Source organism: Vespa velutina, chromosome 3 (assembly GCF_912470025.1).
Source record: "Vespa velutina chromosome 3, iVesVel2.1, whole genome shotgun sequence".
Classification (NCBI taxonomy): Eukaryota; Metazoa; Arthropoda; class Insecta; order Hymenoptera; family Vespidae; genus Vespa; species Vespa velutina.
In genome coordinates this window covers 12132477-12153852 of record NC_062190.1, presented here as the reverse complement: position 1 = coordinate 12153852, position 21376 = coordinate 12132477, and the positions used below count along the sequence as shown (strand labels likewise).

At 42.3% G+C, this 21376-nt stretch overlaps 1 protein-coding gene across 1 annotated transcript in view; it reads left to right on the top strand.

Annotated features, from left to right (window-relative positions):
• LOC124948170 (basement membrane-specific heparan sulfate proteoglycan core protein) overlaps positions 1-21376 on the top strand; it is a 90772-nt gene that overhangs the window by 49442 nt on the left and 19954 nt on the right. The window contains 15 exon segments of the mRNA XM_047491431.1: positions 1076-1183; positions 4468-4584; positions 5597-5713; positions 5845-5958; positions 7352-7459; positions 7794-9611; positions 12397-12546; positions 12981-13091; positions 14760-14873; positions 16860-16967; positions 17055-17213; positions 19434-19544; positions 19643-19804; positions 20614-20679; positions 20897-20911. Of these exon segments, the coding sequence (XP_047347387.1) occupies positions 1076-1183; positions 4468-4584; positions 5597-5713; positions 5845-5958; positions 7352-7459; positions 7794-9611; positions 12397-12546; positions 12981-13091; positions 14760-14873; positions 16860-16967; positions 17055-17213; positions 19434-19544; positions 19643-19804; positions 20614-20679; positions 20897-20911 (3378 nt within the window).

Here is a 21376-nt window from a genome sequence, read left to right as displayed (position 1 = left end):
CCTCCCGTCGTCCCCCTCTCGCTTGGTGAGCGGTACTTCGATTTCGACCGAGCCACCTACAGAGCCACGTACCGAGAGTGGAGTGTGTGTCATCGAGTCGCAGTTTCTCGTGTCAAAGCATACCTTTCAGGCAGCCTAGCCGCAACGCTCTGCCCATCTCACCCTTTCAACTCGCCTTTCGCCCTTCCGCGTCAAGCCGCAACGTGGCGCAACCTCCATTTCCAGCTCCAACGAGAGTAACTTCGTGGGAGTCTCGTCGATATATACCTCTTATGGAACCTACCTATCTATCTACCTACCTACCTACCTACCTACCTACCTACCTAAATCTCTACGTATGTACATCGGCCGATAACCGAGAACCGATGAAAGAAGAACGTTCGAGGAGAACGTTCAAGAGTAAAAGCGACATTTCAGAAAGTTTCTCACTCGTATGCTGTCGATCGAGCGAAAGTCGATCCCTTGCGACGTGACCGCTTGCTCGCGTTTAAAATGACAACGTAACTTTAGACGCGAGCCGGACACCGTTTTAGCTTTGAATGCTTTTCAAACGGACGTTCGAATCGCGAGAACGGTCAGAGTCGCAAAGAGACGAAAAGAGAAATAGGAAGTATCGAGGAATAGAGCGAAAAGGAGGGAGAAACAATGAAATCGGAGCTCCTCGCGGCGAATTCTTGTCAGTTATGGGACATCCCCGTCGATACGTTCTACGAACCCGTACGAGTCGATAACTCGTACGTTTATGCGCCCACGTTCCCTACGTATAACGCGTTAGGAGAGATTTACGAAATTTCTGAAGGAAAAAGAGAGAGAAGAAAAGTCAGGATTCTCTCTCTCTCTCTCTCTCTCTCTCTCTCTCTCTGTCGAAGTGGCGTCGTATGACCCTTTGAAATTTCATCCGACGCTTCGTGGGAACCTCTTAGATAGAGAACTTGTATTAAATACCGATCGCTCTCGCGATCGTTCCTGTGTACGTATCCTCTCGTATATCAAACCTTCGAGTATCTCGGTAGACTTACGGTCGCGAGCCTTGTCAAGAAAGAATTTATTTTCAATAATTTCTTTTTATTTTCAGCGTGCACGGTGAGCCAATTCAAATGCAGGAACGGAGAGTGTATCGACGGAAGCAAGCATTGCGACGGTGTTTTGGATTGTCGAGACAGATCGGACGAATATGGCTGTCGTGAGTATCGATCTCCGTAGCTTATTCAAAGTATCGAATAGAAAATGGAGGTATCGTCTGCGTAAAAAATAAAAAAATAAAAAAAATGTTGCTTGGCAACGGTGTCTCGTGCCCGTCAAAAATACATTTTGTTCGTCTAAACGAAGTAATTGCGTGCTTTTCGTATATCATATGTGTACACGTCTTTGTGCGTAATTCCTCTAGCTGACTATGCTACTTTTAAATCGAGCCTTTTAAACGGTCCTACCTATCGGGGTATGGTCGTTGCGAAAAGCGTACGTAAACCATGGCCCAAGATGCAGCAACGTAGGCGCCGTTCACTTTTCTCTTATACTTACGACGTATATATCTATGACGACAAAAGCTCGTTCGAGCTAATACCCAAATTTTCTACTCGTTATAGATATTTACGCGTGCTCTCCCCCCGCCCCCGTTGGAACGATATTCTTGCACTTTCCTTTATTTCGCTCCTAGAACAAGTTTATTTTTACGTTCCACCCTGTCGAAAAGAAGGATAGATAGTGGTAGAGAGAGAGAGAGAGAGAGAGAGAGAGAGAGAGAGAGAGATTCGTGTCAACCGGATAAGGCGAAAACGATCGATATTCATCGACGTCGATTAGAAGCTACAATGACCCCGCTTCGACGCGATCAATTATTCAATTTCCATCGAATTTGAATGAACATTGTATTCGGAGAAAGGTAAACACTTTATATTTGTATTTCATTATAGTAGATTATATTTGTTAGAGAGCATAATCTCTCTCGTTGGCCAAGTTAGCCTCGAGATTTCCTATTTGTGCACACAAGAGGCGCATTATTTCTCTTAGCGATTCTCGCCGATATCGGAACAAGAGAGAATATTATTTACGGGCGTGCTCGCACGTTCGCATGCGGTGGAACTAATCGCGTACGAGAGCCTCGCGAGGTATTACGATGAGCTGCTCAATAATTCTAATAGCTGTGACAATGGCGATCGCGTGCGCGCGAGGAAGCTCGAGGAGGGTGGTTAGCCGAGGCCGTTGCACTCGAGCTGCCTTCGAACCACTTCCGATCTCTAGCCTAGCCCCTTATTATTTCCGGCGTCTTTTGTCGAGGCACGACCGCTTCCGCTCGCACGTCCTAACCATCCGGCTAACCATCGGCCCTTTAATCGCCCTAACGGAGCTCGATTTCGTATATAACTTTTATGTCGCACCGTCGATCCAATTTTTTTTATCTTTCAAAGGGCCAACGTTCGCGGGAGCTAATACTTGGACCTCTCTCTCTCTCTCCCCCCCCCTTTCTCTCTTCCTCTCCCTCTCCCGCGCGCGCGCTCTCTCTCTCTCTCTCTCTCTCTCTCTCTCTCTCCTCTTCCTTTTCCATTTTTAATTCGATGGTTCGTTAGCAATTTCGTTGCCGATGATTGGCGTGAGTCGCGGTGCCGCGTAAACAAAAAAAAAAAAAAAAATAGAAAAAAAATAGAAAAAAAAAAGAAAAAAGAAAAAAGTAAAAGATAAAGAGAAATCAGCAACCCTTTTTTTTCAGCACCGGCGCAAATCCGGGCCCTTGCCGAACGAGATTTACTCCCGTTTATTAAGCCGCCCTAATAACCGGCCACAATTTTAATCCGACGTTAATCTGTAGCGGTCGCGCCGACCAAACGCTCGGCCCTTTCCATCAGCTCTGTCCAGGAATTTCGCATTTTCACCGCTTTAATCCAATTCGGATTCGCGACGGAACGCGGAAGGAACGGAGACTCTCTCTCTCTCTCTCTCTCTCTCTCTCTCTCGGAGCGGTGAACATTTCGAGTCTCGACGAGCGTTGACGGCTCTCTTTTCCTTGCGTAGAGAAAACAGAAACGATAATATAGTTTCTTTTTGGGCGTTTTGCGCGTAGCTAAAAAACGATTGAAATTCACGGATCGTAATCGAGAGGCACGTACGTGGAGCCACGGGTACGCTAAATCGTTTTAAATGATAACTCGATTGGCAACGCATGAGCGGTACCAATCGAGCCAAGTCATACATTTCCCGCTTCCATTCGAATCTACCAACTGCGATTGTATTAGCCGCGGTTTAACGCCTTCCATTTATCTCTCTTTTTTGTTAACACGTGCACGTTACAGTACGGCAGACGTCTCTCGTCTTTCGTGATTTTTCGACGATATTTCGGGGATATTTCGGGAGTATTTCGAGATTATTTCGACGTTACCTCGGAAGGGTTAATCCTCTCTAAAGTTTATAGGAAAATCTAATGACTTTCTAGTAGAGAAAATGTGTACGACAATGAAGGATAATAAAGGTTCAGAACGATAGAAAATACGAACGCTTCGTATTTTCAGTCGTTGGCATTAGCATCTGACGCGCGAGTGCCCATCGATTTCTGCATTTCACGCTTGACGAAAAAGCCCGCGCGGTAAATTAAAACGCAATGTGATACGACAGTGACGAAGAAATATTTCTCGATCGTGAGTATGCACCTTGCATATCCCCATTTCGTTATTAATTCCAGCGGCGTACGATCCAGAGGCAGGGCACTGCTATGAAAATCTTGCGTTCGGCCTAAGACGATTCTTCGGCCGAAAAAACGTTCTTTGAATAATAAGCTCGACGAAATTAATGTTTATAGCCGATTTCCGACGAGTGGAGATATGCTTTGGCCGACTACTCGCGTTCCTTCGTCTTCGTTGATTGGCTAATTGCCGATGTTCAATTATATACGGCAGAGGTGCCTCTCTCTCTCTCTCTCTCTCTCGTAACTCTTCGTTTCACGAATAATTCCTTTCTACGAAATTTTCTCGAGTGCGTGTTAATTAATGGCTGTAGAATTAGACGAACCGCTTAACTCGCACGTTTCACATTCCCGAATAATTTCTTCTTGGCGCCTTTCATTTCTTTGCTCGTTAAAAAGGCAACCTTTCGCTTACTACAGTTGGTTCGCCCTCGTCGTTACTTCACAAGTCGCGATTAGTTCGACTCGCGTTTAGATTTATCGATCGTACATTCGTCCTGTTAAAACATTTTAATGTTTTTGCGCTTTGTATGTGCTTATAATGTTATTGCTTTTTATCGTTGAATAATCATTCAACGGGCACGCACGCACGCACGCACGCACGCACATAGCTCTTATACGCACAGGGTCATCGTAAAGAGCGGAATCCTTTTCATTGGCCTCGGGGATATCGTCGTTATTCTTTGTGCAAAATTTGTCATCTTCTCGTCTCGTAGACACTAACGCTTCCCGAAATCGTTGTCTCGTCGATCGATCTCGCGTCAGATTTTTCCTTTAAAACGTGATTCTTACAGCCTGCAGGGAATACCAATTCGAGTGCTCGGCCGGTTACTGCGTAGATCTATCTCGTCGCTGCGACGGATACGCCGATTGTTCCAACAAAAAGGACGAAGAAAATTGTATCGGAACGAGTATGAGATATTATTTATTATATTACTTGGCGTCTCAAACTCGGCAGATTTCAATGATACGACCGTACACGTTCGACGCTCGCTTTTCAACTTGGACTCGAAGGATCTAATTAACGTTCTCAAGGCGTGGCTCAGCCTCGTTATTAGAAAAACGGAAAACTTTATCCGGCGTAACTGGTCGTTTCATCGCGGATATATAGATTGGATATTCGCGTTAAGCCAAGATACTAAACGGCTATACTAAACTGCCTGACCTTAACTCGTACCTAACTTCTTAGTTCGGGTTGATCACTCTTTCGATTAGCGCGATCTTTAGAAACGTTTCCAAGGAGAATCATCCCGTATAGTCGAGCTTCTAACGAAAACTTTCAATTTTTTCTTCCTCGTATCTTCTCTATTCGCTCGTAATCACTCGACCTTATGCTAATGTATGTACGATCGATTCGAAGAGCGAGCACGTCGTTGCTCCTAGTTATTTATTTTATTCGTCAGGACGTTTCACCGATACGAGTAATTCGTTGAATTCCAACTTGCGGCAGCAAGCAAATATCGATAATCGTTATTTATTACTAGACTTATTCGTAGACGATGGAACGATGAAAATGCACATTTATATACGAGTACGTATATATATATATATATATATATATATATATATATATATATATATATATATATACATATATATAGATATCTGCGAACCGATCAAACGTTTCACCGATCGAAGGAAGGAAGGAAGGAAGGATTCGTGACGTAACGTAATAATGCGGATTAAATAAATTTATCTAAAGGACGTATTCGTCCCATCCGAATGCTCGAAAAGACTCGTCGCGAGCGTCGAGCTTTGAAACACGCAGCGTAAACACGAAAGCGGCCGCGCGTCACTGTTTTTCCTGACGTATTTTTTTTATCTTTTTTTTCATGTTTTTTATTTTTTCATTTCGTTTTATTTATGTATATTTTCTTTTTGTTTATATTTTTTCAATGCACGAATGCGCACGCACGCGTTTAGCAAGATGCCGAGAGGACGAGTTCGAATGTGCCAGCGGTACGACGTGTGTCAGCAAGATGGCAAGGTGTGATGGACGAAACGACTGCGACGATCGTTCAGACGAATATAATTGCACCGGTACACCTTCTTTTTTTCTCCTATTCTTACCCTCCTCTACGCCATATCGACGTACTTTCCTTTATAACGTTCGTACCCCCTTTCCTTTCTTTTCTTTTCTTTTCTTCATTTTTCCTTTTTTCTTTTTCCAGTAACAACCTGCAGCAGCGATCAGTTCCGTTGCATAGACGGCATCTGTCTGAGCATCGACAAAAGATGCAACGGCGTGGCTGATTGTCGTAACGGCGAGGACGAAAACCAGTGCGGTGAGTGGGCCAATTTGCTTATTTACTTTCATCCTTTTTCCAAGAACCCTCTGAAGATATACACAGGTTGATCGATTAAGCGAACACCGATTCACGGATAAAAGGACGAGATAACGCGAGAGAGATCACGCGAGAATGATCTGCGTCCAGTGCCAAGCGACGTTACACCAGGGACGTCTATCTTTCGCTTATCCGGATTGAACGTTTAACACCTAATGCAGTCGCTGTATATTTATCATTATTAATATCATTAACGATGAAACGCGCGTGAAGAAGAGAAGAAGAGAATTTAACGATGGAGATCAATAAGATTCGATCGGCAGGTATCTAACATGCATTCTGGTAGCGGGCTTTACCTCTTTTCGATAAACCCATGCTAATAATATTTATCGTTTGATAAGCACATGCGATATGCGATGCTTTTTGCGATACATGGCTAATGTATCGTCCTACGCATAGGATCGTAGCATATCTAAAGGAGCACAGTTCACATAGTTCTTCTATATCGTAAAACTTTTAATCGCGCTCAGAGCTATAAGAGAATCGGGAGATCTCTTTTTTCGGATAAATCGACAGCCAAGCGCTCGCTCGCTCGCTCTCTCTCTCTCTCTCTCTCTCTCTCTCCCTCTCTCTCTCTCTTTGGCAAAGTCATTTTTTCTTTGCGATTGCGTATCTTTCCGCGATTTGAAGCTACGTTATCGCGATATTATAGTATTCGAAGCACGTAAATTTGTTCTCAATATTTGGCCGAACATTTAAACGCGAACGGCAGAAGAGAGATCGATATCGTTCAATTATATGTAGTGGCTGTTTCAAAATTATTCCTCAAATTATTTTCGTACCGCGTTATCTTCAATCTTTTCATTTTTCACGTCGCTTCTCGCGAACGATCGCGTCTCGACCCTTAAATTTATCCCTTCACGCTCGACGTGACATTCGATCGAGCAATTTTTCAAGCCGACCAAACACCCGTCCGAGTGTTCATGCGAAGCTAGCATGCCGGGATACGCTAGGAACGTTACAGGAAGAAAATTATGGACGTATCTTTTCTCTCTCTCTCTCTCTCTCTCTCTCTCTCTCTCTCTCTTCCTCACGCGCGTGAGCAGTCTCTGTCGGAGAAACTGTGCCAGGTAATATTCGTAAGGTTAAAAAATCCCGAAAATATGACGGATTTGGTTGTGTGGTGGGGGAAAGAAAAGGAGGAAGAAAATTAATTAAAGGAGACAAGTTAGGTAGGTCGAAGTAGAGAAAACGGTAAGAGTTAGGATCTAGTAGGAGAGTAGAGTATAAAAGGAAGGGTCGATAGGAAATGGATAAGAAAGAAAGGGTTGACGAGGAGCTTCACGCATTGGCAATCACCTTTAAACGCGCATGAGTGTGGTGTATGGAGCAGGTTGCGGAGATGCAGAATTTCGGTGCACGGACGGCCGATGTATAGGCTACGAGTTGCAGTGCAACGGGGTGAACGAGTGTTCCGATGGCTCGGATGAGAGGGATTGCGGTAATTATGCCATTCATATCACATACTTACTACTCTTACCCTTCTTTCATAGACCCACACCTACACACACTCACAGCCACATTCACAGACGCAACTCAAAGACGCGCGGACATACCGATGAAATTCCAGCGAAATTCAAAATCTTTTTTTATTTCTTTTCTCTCTCTCTCTCTCTCTCTCTCTCTCTCTCTCTCTGTCTCTATTGTAAGTCGCCTAATAGCGTCTCATTCTGCTGGAGACCGATAAGAAACCGATAGACAGCACCGATCTTTCTCGTTTCGTCTTTGATAATTTTTTTGTTCGTGATCAAACGTTCGATTCATTGTTATCGTAGAAAAGTACAGCCAACGAAAGAATTATAATCCCAAACGCATCAAAGCGATCGTAAGGAAGTTGTTCAAGGCTAAGGAAGCATCGCTAGCGAGCAAGTACAAGAGACTGAAAACTAGTGAAAAAAGATTGAAGGAGAAGCGACCGATCCTCGAGATGTGTGCCAACGAATATTTGAGGAATAATTCGTCGAATGACAGTCTATGCTCTCAGATAATTAGAAAACTGGGGAAACAATGGATACGCCATTGGAAATATCATGAAAGCGAACGAAGGAGAGAGGAAGAGAGTCTCGTATCCTCGTTGCTGAAATCTTTTCCCGAGTTGGAAGATCGGAAATTTGAAAATTCGAATACGATACTCTTCGATGATTCGACTCCAAGGCAATATTCGATGGAAGATAACTTAATTCGTTGGTCGACTCAAAATGATATTTCGAATGATACAAGCAAAATTGTTTATTCGACGAGTACAAACGGATATTTTGTCGGTACGAGCGAGGATTGGAACGAGACGATTGGAACGGAAAGTTCGAGCGTGACTTTGAGTTCGACAGTTTACGAGGAGAACGATGAAAAGTATTTGGAAGATAAGACGAACGACGGCTATTCCGAAGACAGTGATTCGTCGGTATCAAAAACAACGACGACGAATTCTCGAGACGTCACGACGACGAAGATGAATATGACGCATTGGGAAACAGGCTCGAACGAATGTACGTCAAAGTGTGCCGAATTCTGGATAAAAAAATTCTTGAAAGAAGTGATGAAAAATTCGACAAAATCCATTGAAAGTTTCACCAAGGGCAAGATTGCGAGCGACCAGCCGGATGTTGATTCTATCGAATCAACGACATATAAAAGTTTTACTTTCGAAAAGGAACCGTTACACGTTATTCCTATAAAAAATATTAAAGAGTTTCTTTCAAAGAAGAACTTGAGCGAGAACGAGAAGACGTTTTTTTGGGAAACGAATGACATAACGAACGCAACTACAGAATCGTTCGATTTTCCTCTATTCGATGATATGATTAATTGGCAAAATATGACTACTACCGAAAGTATTCGGGAGAATATTTTTGATTCGAGAGAGATAACTGAAAATGAGAAGGACGCAACGGACGAGCCAAGCTCTTCGTCGGTTATTCCCGCCGATTGTAACGATAATTATCAAGGCGAGACCTCGACCTTGAAAGAAATTGAATCAAAGAAGAATACGGATAGCTTCGAATCGAACGAGTGCGACGAGGATTCGACGAGATTGTATTACAAGTCGACGAAAAGCGCAACGGAGGAAAATGGGCAAGATTACGCCGAGGATTCAGTTGAGAACGGGGAGGAGGAAGATGATGAGGATGAGGATGAGGATGAGGATGAAGAAGAGGACGATGATGTTGACGACGACGACGACGACGACGACGACGAAGACGACGACGACGACGACGATGACGACGACGACGACGACGACGACGACGACGACGACGACGACGACGACGACGACGGCGACGACGACGACGACGACGACGACGACGACGACGACAAGTGCAACGACAGCCAGCATAGTTGCGACGAAGGTAATAGGTGTGTTACGGAGGAACAAGTTTGCAACGGGATCGTCGATTGTGACGATGGCACCGACGAGATCAGCTGCGATTATTATTTTGACGTGATAAAGAAAGTCGACAAATTTAACGACAAGGACTGCAACCTCTTCGAGTTTCCTTGCGATGGAAAGTGTATAGACTCGTTGCTCTTATGCAATGGCGTTAAAAATTGTCTCGATGGCACCGACGAAGAGGATTGCGATGTTTCCGAGAAAAAAGGTAGACTCGACAGAGCTCGAGGAGCAACTTTTTCTCTCAATGTCACTCGTCCGTCCTCTCTTCTGTCTACTTCTTCTTCTTCTTCTTCTTCTTCTTCTTCTGTTTCTAGTCGATGTTGTAGAAAGAAAAGAGCTTTCCTTCAGGGGTCAGAAGATAGTGTATCCATTTTTTCAACGTCCTCGCTGGGATATCCGATTCGTCGACCGAGGGATCGCAACTGAGACAAATGCGATCATACGTGATCATGGCCGACGATCGCTTTTACGTGTTCTTCTTGTAAATTTATTATTTTTAAATTATGTTTCTTTCTTTATTTCTTTTCTTTTTCTTTTCTTTACAAAAACTGTCCGGAAAATGAAGAGTCGTAGATACACGCACATGTACATAAAACATAGACACGCTACCTACACCATCCAGACTCTCTCTCTCTCTCTCTCTCTCTCTCTCTCTCTCTCTCTACCTTCGAACGAGAGCTTATTTACATTGCTTTATATGTTAGACATGTTCTTTAGATGCGCTGAGATTCCTGATAATACGATAATAAAAAGAGTCTCGCCATGATCGAGACGTCGTTTAAGCGATTAATCATCAGCTTTCTGTGTTTTATCGGTTTCAAGATATGCCTTGTCACGGCTAAGATCGCTTTAAATGTGTCTTTCTGTAAGCTCTTCGTAGCTCGTAGAAATCGTATTATACGTACATACGTGTATACGTGACGCAACCGTTTGTACGATAATTATTCTTACATCATTAGCAGCTCATCTCGACGACATGATTATTTTATTTTACGACTTATTGAGCTTACCACACGACGATACGATTCGCGCGGTGACAAAACATTTCGGAAAGAGGCAAAATGAGGCGTCGAGATGTCGCGACTGAAAAACAAGCTCTTTTGTTTTCGGCCTCCCGTAGGTTTGGCCCCCTGCCCTTCCATGGACTTCACCTGCGGCGATGGCTCTTGCATACCGAAGAGTTCGGTCTGCGACGGATTCGACGACTGCCCGAGGGCAGAAGACGAGCTTAATTGCGGTATATAACCATTTACCCTTTTCATGATACCAATCGCAGCGTCGGACCAATCGCTCTTACAATTCCTTGTTCGAACAACATACTTACTTACAAGCTTACTTACTTCATTTGAAATATCTTATCGAAGGAAAGACGATCTCTGACGCTGCGTTTCATGAATACTCGCTTTGCTTTGCGTTTAAGAGAAAGTACACAAGAGATGCTTGTCGATGGGGCTATCGCTTAATTTCTTTGATCATTTTTATGATGTATATTTCTACGCGTATAATCCGCGATTAGACGGTCAACGATGAACGCGTCGCGATTCGCAACGAGATAATATTTTATTCCTTACACACCCTTGATACGAATCCTTGACGATTTTCTACGAGATGTGACTTTTCCAAGTTGGTTGAATCTATCTACAGCGTGGAGATAGCATACATCTCTTATCGTTTTAAATGCTACCTTTTCTTTTTTTTCTTTTTTTTCCTCTCTCTTTCTTCTTCTTTCCTCAAGCGAACGTCAAAGAAGGGCGGTTAAATTGCGCGGTCAGCCCTCGCCTCGTATATCGTTCGAGCGCGGTGCTTCGTGAAATTAAACGGTTCCGAGACTAATCACCTTCAACTTAACTCGTCGAATCGAGAGTAAGCGCGCGCTACACGTTAAAGACTCCTCAAATAGATTCTACCCCGGTAGAATAATCTTCTTTATGAGCGCGTGCTCTTCCTCTATCTTTCTACGTCGGATTAGTGCTAGTTAACGTTAGAAATGTGGTATCCGCTTCGATATTCCTTTCAACCGCTTATAATACTTACCGATAATATTCCGATTTCCCGAATCGGTCGCATATATCAATTGATATCGTTAAACTCTCGTAATGGCTGATTAAACGCGATCGCGCGTAACGTGGACGAAAAGAAGCGCATCGAAAATGAGAGCGCGCGTCATCCGCTCGAACGAAAGAAAGAGCCGATCGAAGATGACACGCGAATTTTGCTGTTTTGTTTCATCGAGCCGATAAAATTCGACGTATCTAACACGTGTGTTCGTGCGTTTACAAAATATGTGTGTGTGTGTTCTCTGCTCGTATGTCACGCTGAATGAAAACAAATACAGACCAGGAATGTACGCCAACGCAGTTCAAATGTCTCACCGGGAACAAGTGCATCGAGGGTATCTACAGATGCGACGGCCATCCGGATTGTCCAGATCGCAGCGACGAGGACTGTGCTAACGAAACGATTACACATACCACCAGCCCGCCTACGAGTACGCCTTTTTATCTGTGTGTTGTTTCGTCGCTTTCTCTTTTTCTTTCTTTTCTTCTTTCTTCCTTCTATTCTCTTCTCTTAGCTTCCTCAAGCTCCGATGATCATCGTCGTGAGGTCATCCCGGGCATCATTTACGGGAAGTTGCCGAAAATACCGATTAAACAAAGATGTCCAAATCAATTTGGACATCTTTACCGCTCGACGATGAAACTCGGAAAAAATGTGGATGCTTGCTAGAAAGTAGTCGTTGAAATAATGATCGTCTGATTGAAAAATGCATTTTATTATATCGCATCCGGCAAATCGGTCTAGCATGACTCGCCGTGATTCCCTTCTTCCGCATTTCAAATGTCTTTGCTCTAATGATTAAATCTCAAGTTATCCGCCTGTATTATTACTATCTTTCGAGTTTGCACTCTATGCACAACTTTCTTCTTTCTTCGCTTCTTTTTCTTTATCTTATCGTTTCTATGGAATACGTTGGGTGTATGTGCCGTCAGACCGAACCTGGCCAGGATGGGCGAACGAGAAAACGTGGGAATGCGATCCTAATCGAGAAATGCGCTGCGACGACGGCAAATGCGTGCTTCTCAAGCGTAAATGCGACAATATCTTCGACTGTCTCGATGGTACCGATGAGCGCGGTTGCGGTAAGAGCTTTCCTTCCGGTATATTCATTCACTTTCTTTTTTCTTTTATTTATATTCTATACGTTTATTATTATACGCTTACACGTCTACTTGTCATATATTACGTTTCCTCTTTGAGATAATACGAGATAATGTTCCAATCGAACGATATAACATTGTGCCTTTATTCTTACCAAGTAAACTTTCTTAAAAGACACGTACGTCAATGGAGCGACTTCACGTGGAAAACGTCACGTTGACGCGCGTCTCGTCTCATAAAGACAAAAAAAAAAACAAAAAGAAGAAAAAAAGAAAAAAAGAAAAAAGAAAAAGAAAAAAGAAAAAAGAAAAAGAAAAAAGAAAAAAAAGAAGAAAGAGAAAAGAATAACAGAAAAGAAAAAGCTTAGAAGCTTTGTTCGTAAGCTTGCGTGTACGTGGCTTGTGTCTGATAAAAGGAATCTGCACGCCTGCCGAATGGAAGTGCGCCAGTGGCGAATGCTTGCCAGAAAACGAAAGATGCGACGGGATACGCAATTGTGTCGATGGATCCGACGAGTCTGGATGTGGTAACTATTTATTCCCCCTTCATAACTCACGCTCCACGAGATTTAATGTTTATTCGTTCTAATCCTCATTCGTGTCTCATCCTCCTACGCACACGCACACGCACACGCACTATCGCAGGAGACAAGAAAACAGGCCTTCCCACTCGCCCGCCACTACGTATCGATCCTGAAGAACGTTCCTTTTTTAAAAGCATTGAATTATTGTCATTTGCATAATATGGTCACAATAGGTACCCGCCGCCGGTACCTAATAGATACCGATTATTACGAAGCACTCTTTGTCGTTTTAAATCGTTCACTCGTTTGCCGGAAGTAACACCTATTTGATATTACATGTCGCGCAACAAGTTTATCATTATTATCAATAAAATGAATTATTAGCATCGTACCGGAAAACTCACGTATATTTATACATAACCGTACAAACATTCCGGATAATTTTTCAATTCAATCTTTCATCCACGTGGACGTGTAAAAAAGGTCCCTTTTGTGTTAATCCTTTCGACGTAATCAATTTTATTAATCGAACGATATTAATAATGGTCGTCGTTGCGAACGGATATAAAGACAAATGAGATGCCCGTAAACATCATTATTTGGAACTTTTCGTTCGTGCAAACAAGTTTTATTCCTTAAAGTTTAATGGACATGCTTTTCCCATCAAGGAAAACTTTATCGATTTCTCAAAGTCTCGCAATACGACGGTCATCTTGTCTTACTCGACAGTTAATAAGTAGAAATTCCGATTCTAACGAAAATGTCCTTTCGTTCGACTTTGTCGATATGCCTACGTAATGATTGCATCTCGATTAAACTGCAAGAGAGTAGGAACACTAACGCACACCCGCGTATACACGTGCACACAATCACGTTCGCTCCTACGTCGTACGCCAGCCGAATACGGAATAAGAATTTAAAAGGTCAACGAAAGTCCTGTAATATCACTTTATCGCACGTTCTCTTGATTAACCCACTTTATCCTATCTTTCATTTTCTTTGGATAAAACGTTCGAACGCTATGATGCATGCGTCTGCTTTTTTCTTATCTTGCATTCCGTTGAAAAAATGACCCAAAGTGGACGAGTACGGATTTGATTTAGGATTGTCGTAACAGGGGTTGCACGTTTATGCATAAAAGTATGGTGCACGTTGTAATAATTATAAACGGGTTATATCTATTAGATAGTTATTGATACATATGTACATTATACGACGCATGTTCTCTCCTACTCGAATATTTACATTACTTTTCTCTCTCTCTCTCTCTCCCCGCCCTCCCCCCTGCCCGCATCTTTCTCTCATACATGAGCTTTAAATTCTTTAGAGTATAAATCGTTGTAAAAGAAATGTACATTTATAAGAGAGACTCGAGATGATCTCTATTCGTGTCGTATTTTACTTTTCGAATGAGATAGTAACGAACATATCGCTCGAAAAAACTTTCGTCCCTCTCTTTTTATGAATGTTTCTTGATTGTACACATGAATACATTGAGACACGTAGGTACACGTAGGTAGGTATAAATTTGAATTCACCTGGGTGGTAAGACCTTAGCCTGGCATTAGAAATCGATTATGATTTGTACTAAACTAACGGGAACGAACTAACGGTTGCCTATGCACGATAATATGATAATATAGATAATATAGAATTTGATAATTATTGTAGTAACTGAATGTCCGCCTGGAAACTTTCGATGCAACGACGGATTGTGCCTCGACAGTAAGAAACGTTGCGACGGACGATCGCACTGCTTGGACGGCTCCGATGAGATCAATTGCCGTACGGTCACGATGTGTCTGCACTTACATATTATTTACGATTGTCGAGCGGTAGGACCATTCCGATCGTTATTATTTGACGACTATTCGAATTATATAATTTGCCGTGAATATTATAATCTTCTTTCAAGGATAGCACGTCCGAATTCGAAACGATTCGAATTGTCCTATCGTAAGATTTTCTCTCTCTCTCTCTCTCTCTCTCTCTCTCTCTCTCTCTCTCTCTTAGCAACGTACACCTAATATACTCTTACGGCATATTCTTCCTTCTTTTACTTTTCTTTCGTCTTTTTTTCTATCCGTCCTATCGTATATTCTTTGTCCGCTTTTTTCATTATTTCTTTTATTCTTTTCTTTTTTTTTCTTTTTCTTTTTTTTATCGTACCTACTCTTCTTCCCTCTCGATCTCACAGTAGAATCACGTAATGTAATCTCAGCAGCATACCGACTCGTCTTTTACACCAGCACGTATCCAAAGAATTACTCTCTATCTGCGACTTTTGAAATTCTTATTATTAACCGATGTTTCCAAGCGCCGTCCTTTGCCTTCCTTCCCCTCCCCCTGCCCCACCCCATTCTCCTCCTCGCCGTACCTCCGGCTCCTTAACATCTCTTTGTATTCTTTACGGTGTCTTTGCAGCGAGATAATGCAAAAGTTGAATCGAACGAGTGCGTGATTCGCGATGGATCTTTTTTGTTTGAGAAAAAAGAGACGATTTTGACGTTTCGTTCTCGTCTTTTCTCTCTCTCTCTCTCTCTCTCTCTCTCTCTCTCTCTTTGTCGCGAAAACGGAGCTGTACGCGAGAGTCTACGAGTAGAGTCGAGTCGAGTCGAAACAATTAAGAAGCTTAAACTTGCGCGAGAGCACGCATATACGTGTGTGTAAAGGTAGGTGAAAAGCGTTAATCTCATTTCGACGGTATATCGACCATTTGCGTTTTAGCCGGACGTTGACTGGCATTAACTCGAATGCCGGACGTAGTCGGCGACCTCGTTTTTGACCTCGACGCCGAGAGCTGTGCCCCGATGAACACAATTTCCTCTTCTTTTTTCCATCTTCTCTGCCTTACATATCGTTAATTTACAATACCCTTCCCTTCAGTCTATCAATCTAGAAATTTCTTTGTTAATCGTGTCGGTATCTTACTGTTTATCTCTATATATTATGTATTATATTTATCTATTTTATATCTCTGTCTGTTTATATATATTTTATATTTACATACTAGACACTATCTAGTTTTTGAACTTTTTTCTATCTCCATACAGGTCGCCCGAGTTCTTAGCGATCGAGCATTCAAAGTTATTATTATTATTATTATTATTATTACAATATATTATATCTCTATGTACATATATATCGTGCATTTTCAATTTTGTCATATTTTTATTTCCGTTGGTTTATCTTCTTTTTTCTATTTATTTTCTCTCTCTCTCTCTCTCTCTCTCTCTCTCTCTCTCTCTCTCTCTCTGTCTGTCTCTGTCTCTCTGAAGTTTGCACGTTGCCGAACGCGACACCCTAAACGCATATGATAATGACGATTACATCGTTTTGTGATTTGCATATTCTTTTCCGTCGAGAAACGTTGTAATCGCATACGTACCACGACGATGCACGCGAGCTATTATGTCCGTGACGCGCACTTATTTACAGCTAGAGCGGACTCCTTGGAAAGTCCCTCGAGAATTTATCGATTATCGATTATCGCGCTTAATATGAACATCCGCGTTCCGTTCGTCCGCCTGTTCACAGCCCTGAAAGCGGCGTAAATAGAGGCTCCCATAAATACACGAGCATTTATTATAATATACTTGAGAAAGGACATTATAACGTAGTTGATATCTTTGAGTAAAGAGAAAGCGTGCATCGTCGTATCTTATGTCATCTGTAAAATATCTTATTCCGAGAAAATTTCCTTTCTTTTACGATACTAAGCGACAGACCATTTTGGACGATACGTCAAGCGAATAAATTCGACGATTGCAGAGTGCCCGATTGGTAAGAGAGCGTGCGACAACGGCGTTTGCATCGACGAGAGATTCTTCTGCGACAAAAATTACGACTGTCTGGATCGCAGCGACGAATTTGACTGCCGTAAGGACGTTTATATTTTCCGTTCGATTCGAAACGGACGATTAAATATAAAAAGGATTTGAAGGTAATTTCGATCGTTTCTTTCAGACGACGAGGCAACGAGCGAAAAGGGTTATCCGAAGGAGAAGGAGTGTAGCGAGAACGAGTTCACCTGCAATGACGGATCTTGTATACCTCGATATCTCGTCTGCGATGGTAGATCGGATTGTTCGGAGGGTACGGATGAGTTCGGCTGTCCTCCTCACGGTGAGTCACGGTAATCGCTTCTAATTCTCAACAAGGAGGAATATCCCCTATCGACGGCCAAATAGAGCTGACGCGACTTCTTTTTACTTTCGGCACGTACACGAGGCAGTTTGTATTTACCTTTGCAAGGTTAAGGAAAACGACTAAATCGACTAGTCGCTGAATAACCGCTCTTAGTCGAGTTTAGACTCGAAAACTCGAGTTTTGCTCGTAGGAATCGCACGGGCTAATTTTGATCGGCTTGATCCGAGCAAGAGAAACGACGATCGATCAAGTGAAAGGTAAACGAAGGCGTTATCTCTTGAAAATGCTCGATCTCGCGATCGAAGAACGTATCGGAAATAAAGTCCGAGCGCGTTCGACTCGCTTGTCTCTTTGTAATATATATATATATATATATATATATGTGTGTGTGTGTATATGTATACATATATATGTATATATATATATATATATATATATATATATATATATAACACACGAACCGTCCACGACGCACGGTGCGCACCATTTCGTTTGAAATAAGTAGAAAATAACTGGCACGAAATATCACCACGATCCTCCTTCACTGCTCGTGAACGTTGCGCATCACTTTGCACATCCCGTTTGATCTTTTACATCCATAGCGATCATCATCGAGAACGGATCGTTTATCGACGCACGGACGACCACGACGACGACGTACGTGAAATATCTATTAAATAGAAGAGAATCAGTCGCGAGAAAGAAAGAAAGAAAGAAAGAAAGAAAAAACAAAGCAAGTATCGTGTTTCTAGGACGGTTTCTAGGAGGAGGGAATGGGAAGGGAGGGAAGGGAAGATCGTCCGGGACGATAGGTGCGACGAATGCAAACAGTCTCGTACAGATTCGGTTACTTCTAGGTCTCGTAGATGTTCCGGATAAAAGCTCCTCGAGGGAGCATCAAGAGAACGTCGCGGGGATACCCCATGGCGAGGCTTACAGCCCAGAAACGGATGCAAATGCTCCCGAGTTGCCGACTAATCTGAGCACGCCGAGGAGTTGTGCTCCGGATGATTTTCTTTGTGCCGACGGCACTTGCATCCCCGAAACTCATCACTGCGACCATTTCTACGATTGTCGCGACTTTACCGACGAACAATACTGCTTCGGTTAGATCACCTTGTGATTCGTAGACCTTGATAATCTATCCAACCAACCAATCTTCCTTCCTTCCTTCCTTCTTTCTCTTCTCGTCCTTCCTTCTCTTGGACGTTTTCGACGTCCGCACTCTTTTTCATTTATTTTCATTCCCATCCACGAGTAACATTATCCATTCTCGGATTCTCTTGGTCTACGTTAAATTTCCTATAAATTTGTGTTAGAGGCTGGATTAGAAGTTGCGTAGGTTGTTTGGTAGAAACTTGAATATATTTTGCGAATCGTCGAGTCGTTGCGATCTCGTTATCGGACGCACCCATCCCCAATAGTGCATTTCTGCCTTGGTATTCTGAGTACTGGATTGTTCCCCCATTTTCCTTAGATAGAGCATATTTAGTCGGTAATATCGTCGTATTGAGCATGCTGAGAATGAATATCGTAGATAACGTTCCAGTAGAACTTGCGTGCAAATCATTTTTCCACTCTGACGTCTATCGATATTTTATCGATTCATGGCAAAACTCCGTTTACCAGTGTAAAAGTATACGTGTGATAACTTTTACGTCCTTTTAAAATGCGCGAAATGCGTTCGAAGGATTTTTCCCATGAATTGTCCATTTTTAATTACGTGTTCGTAGAAAACTAGTTTCGACCAATTTATATTTTCTTCCATGTATGTGTCTATGTTCACAGAGCAAAGAATGCGCAGCGAGGACGACGATTAAATCGTTAATGTAGTTACCGTTTCTTCTCTGTTTGCTAATATGTTAAAGTATATCGAATTCATGTTTCTGTCTTTTAACCAAGTTCCTCCTTAGGTCACTCGACGACATCTCCTCCGTCGCTCATCGTATTTCGATCATAGATATACACACATATATATATATATATATATATATATATATATATATATATATGTATATACATTATAATCTGTTTAGAAAGTAATGAAAGTTCTTTCTTTTCGATAAAAATTTTCACGGTATATTTTCTATTTGCGTATAAATATGTATGTCTGTGCTTGAGACTTGGCTCATTCGATCCGAGCCAAGAAAGTAACGATGAGGATTATACACGATCGAATGAAATCTTCGATTTTAGGGTGCGGACAAGATCAGTTTCAATGCAGAACCGGCGATTGTATTAGAAACGACCAAAGGTGTGACGGACGTATCGATTGCGAGGATGGCTCGGACGAACCCTCCGAGTGTGGTAATTATATACGAGGCGATAGCGTAATGATGAATTAAAACGTGATTCGTCCCCTCTTAAATTGTTCCTTCCCCCACCCCGTTTCTTTTTCTCCTCAGACGCGACGACGCTCAAGCCAGAAGGACCAGGCGCCCGTCCGATGCCAGGTCGTTGTCCAGCCGGACAATTCCAATGCATTTTGGATAAGGCCTGTGTACCGCAGTCATCCATTTGCAATGGCGTTCCCGAATGCCGAGACGCCAGCGACGAAAACAATTGCGGTAAGATTTCTTTAATATCGCCTTTATCCCACTTGACCTCCTCGAAGGAGGAAGGCTATGAGAATAGGTCATTTCCGTAAATCGTTAAACCGATCGGTAAGAAGTCGCCAATTAATGGCCTCGAATCAAATCGAAGATTACACCGAGGAGGAGTGTTCGTTGGACGAGTGGAGATGCGAGAACGGCAGTTGCATTTATCTTTATCAACGTTGCAACCAATTCGTCAATTGTATATTCGACGAGAGCGACGGCTGTAATTATACGCTCGGGAAGAAAAATAACAGTAGATGCGAGTTGTATGAGTGGAGATGTAATAATGGGGCCAATGCATACCGTTGTCTCGGAGCTGCGACAAAAGGATTGACTGTCCTACGGACAATATGTCCGACGAATTCCTACTTATGTCGCATTCTTTTTTAATTTTTCCATCGCCAAAGATCATTGTAATTATAATAATATTTTCGATAATTCGTGCGACAGAACGACGACTATAGGCACGATATTATTTAGCATAATTTTTATAATGCCCTATGTCTTTTCTCACCTCCCAACTCGTCGAAACGCGAAAGTTGGTTTGTCGTTTATAATTAATCCGTGGATGACGTGGGTATATAAGAACGAGCCGACTAACGTACCTACTACGTACTTGCCTACATAGCGCAGGATGCAATTTAATATCTTTCCCGTTAAATAACAATACGCAGCACGTCTTCGGACGTCTTTTGTTCCTTCGTTTCCCCCCCCCCCACCCACCCCTTTTTTTTCTTCTTCCAGCAACTTTTATTTCACATTGTCTCCTATTTTTTTAGGTTCAACCGGTGGATCGACCGGACTGAACTTGAAAACTTATCCGAGCGAGCAAGTGATCAAGGAGAGTAAGTATACGAAATTTTAATTTTCAATTCTGTTCATTTACAATATTAGTTAGATGGAACGACCGGACGTTGATTACTTATCAATCGATTCGTATCGATCGTTTTTGTTATTGAAAATAGACGAAATCGTAGAGCGGTCAAATAATTGAAGACATTTAAGTGCAAAAGTTTAGCCAATTAATACTCATGTTTCTTGTATTTTTCTTGCCTTGGCCAGATCCGGCGAAGCAAGGTAAGAGTTTTGAAAAAGTATGTAATATATATATATATATATATATACGCACGTGTGTATATATATATATATATATATATGTATACGCAAATACACATATATGGGCTCGCATAATCTTCATTCTTCATTACAGACAGTATTACATACATTAAAATAATGTTATTAATGTAGGACGTATCGCCTCGTTGGTTTTACATTGTGGGTTTTCACGAGCCATAAGATACATCCATAAATTCGCGCATTCGAAAAAGTAGCTTGTTTATCACGCGTTAAAAAAAAATAATTATCTACTTATAACCGTTGGAGCGTAACTTACGTTTCCCTTCGTTCGAACGTGAATGCTCGAAGGTAAACTTGTGCATGAAATACGGCTTAGCATGATCCCCCTCCACTATCCTATTCTTTCGTACGAGAGATACGGAATATATAATATGATAATCGAATTCGGAGCAACTAAAGCGACTG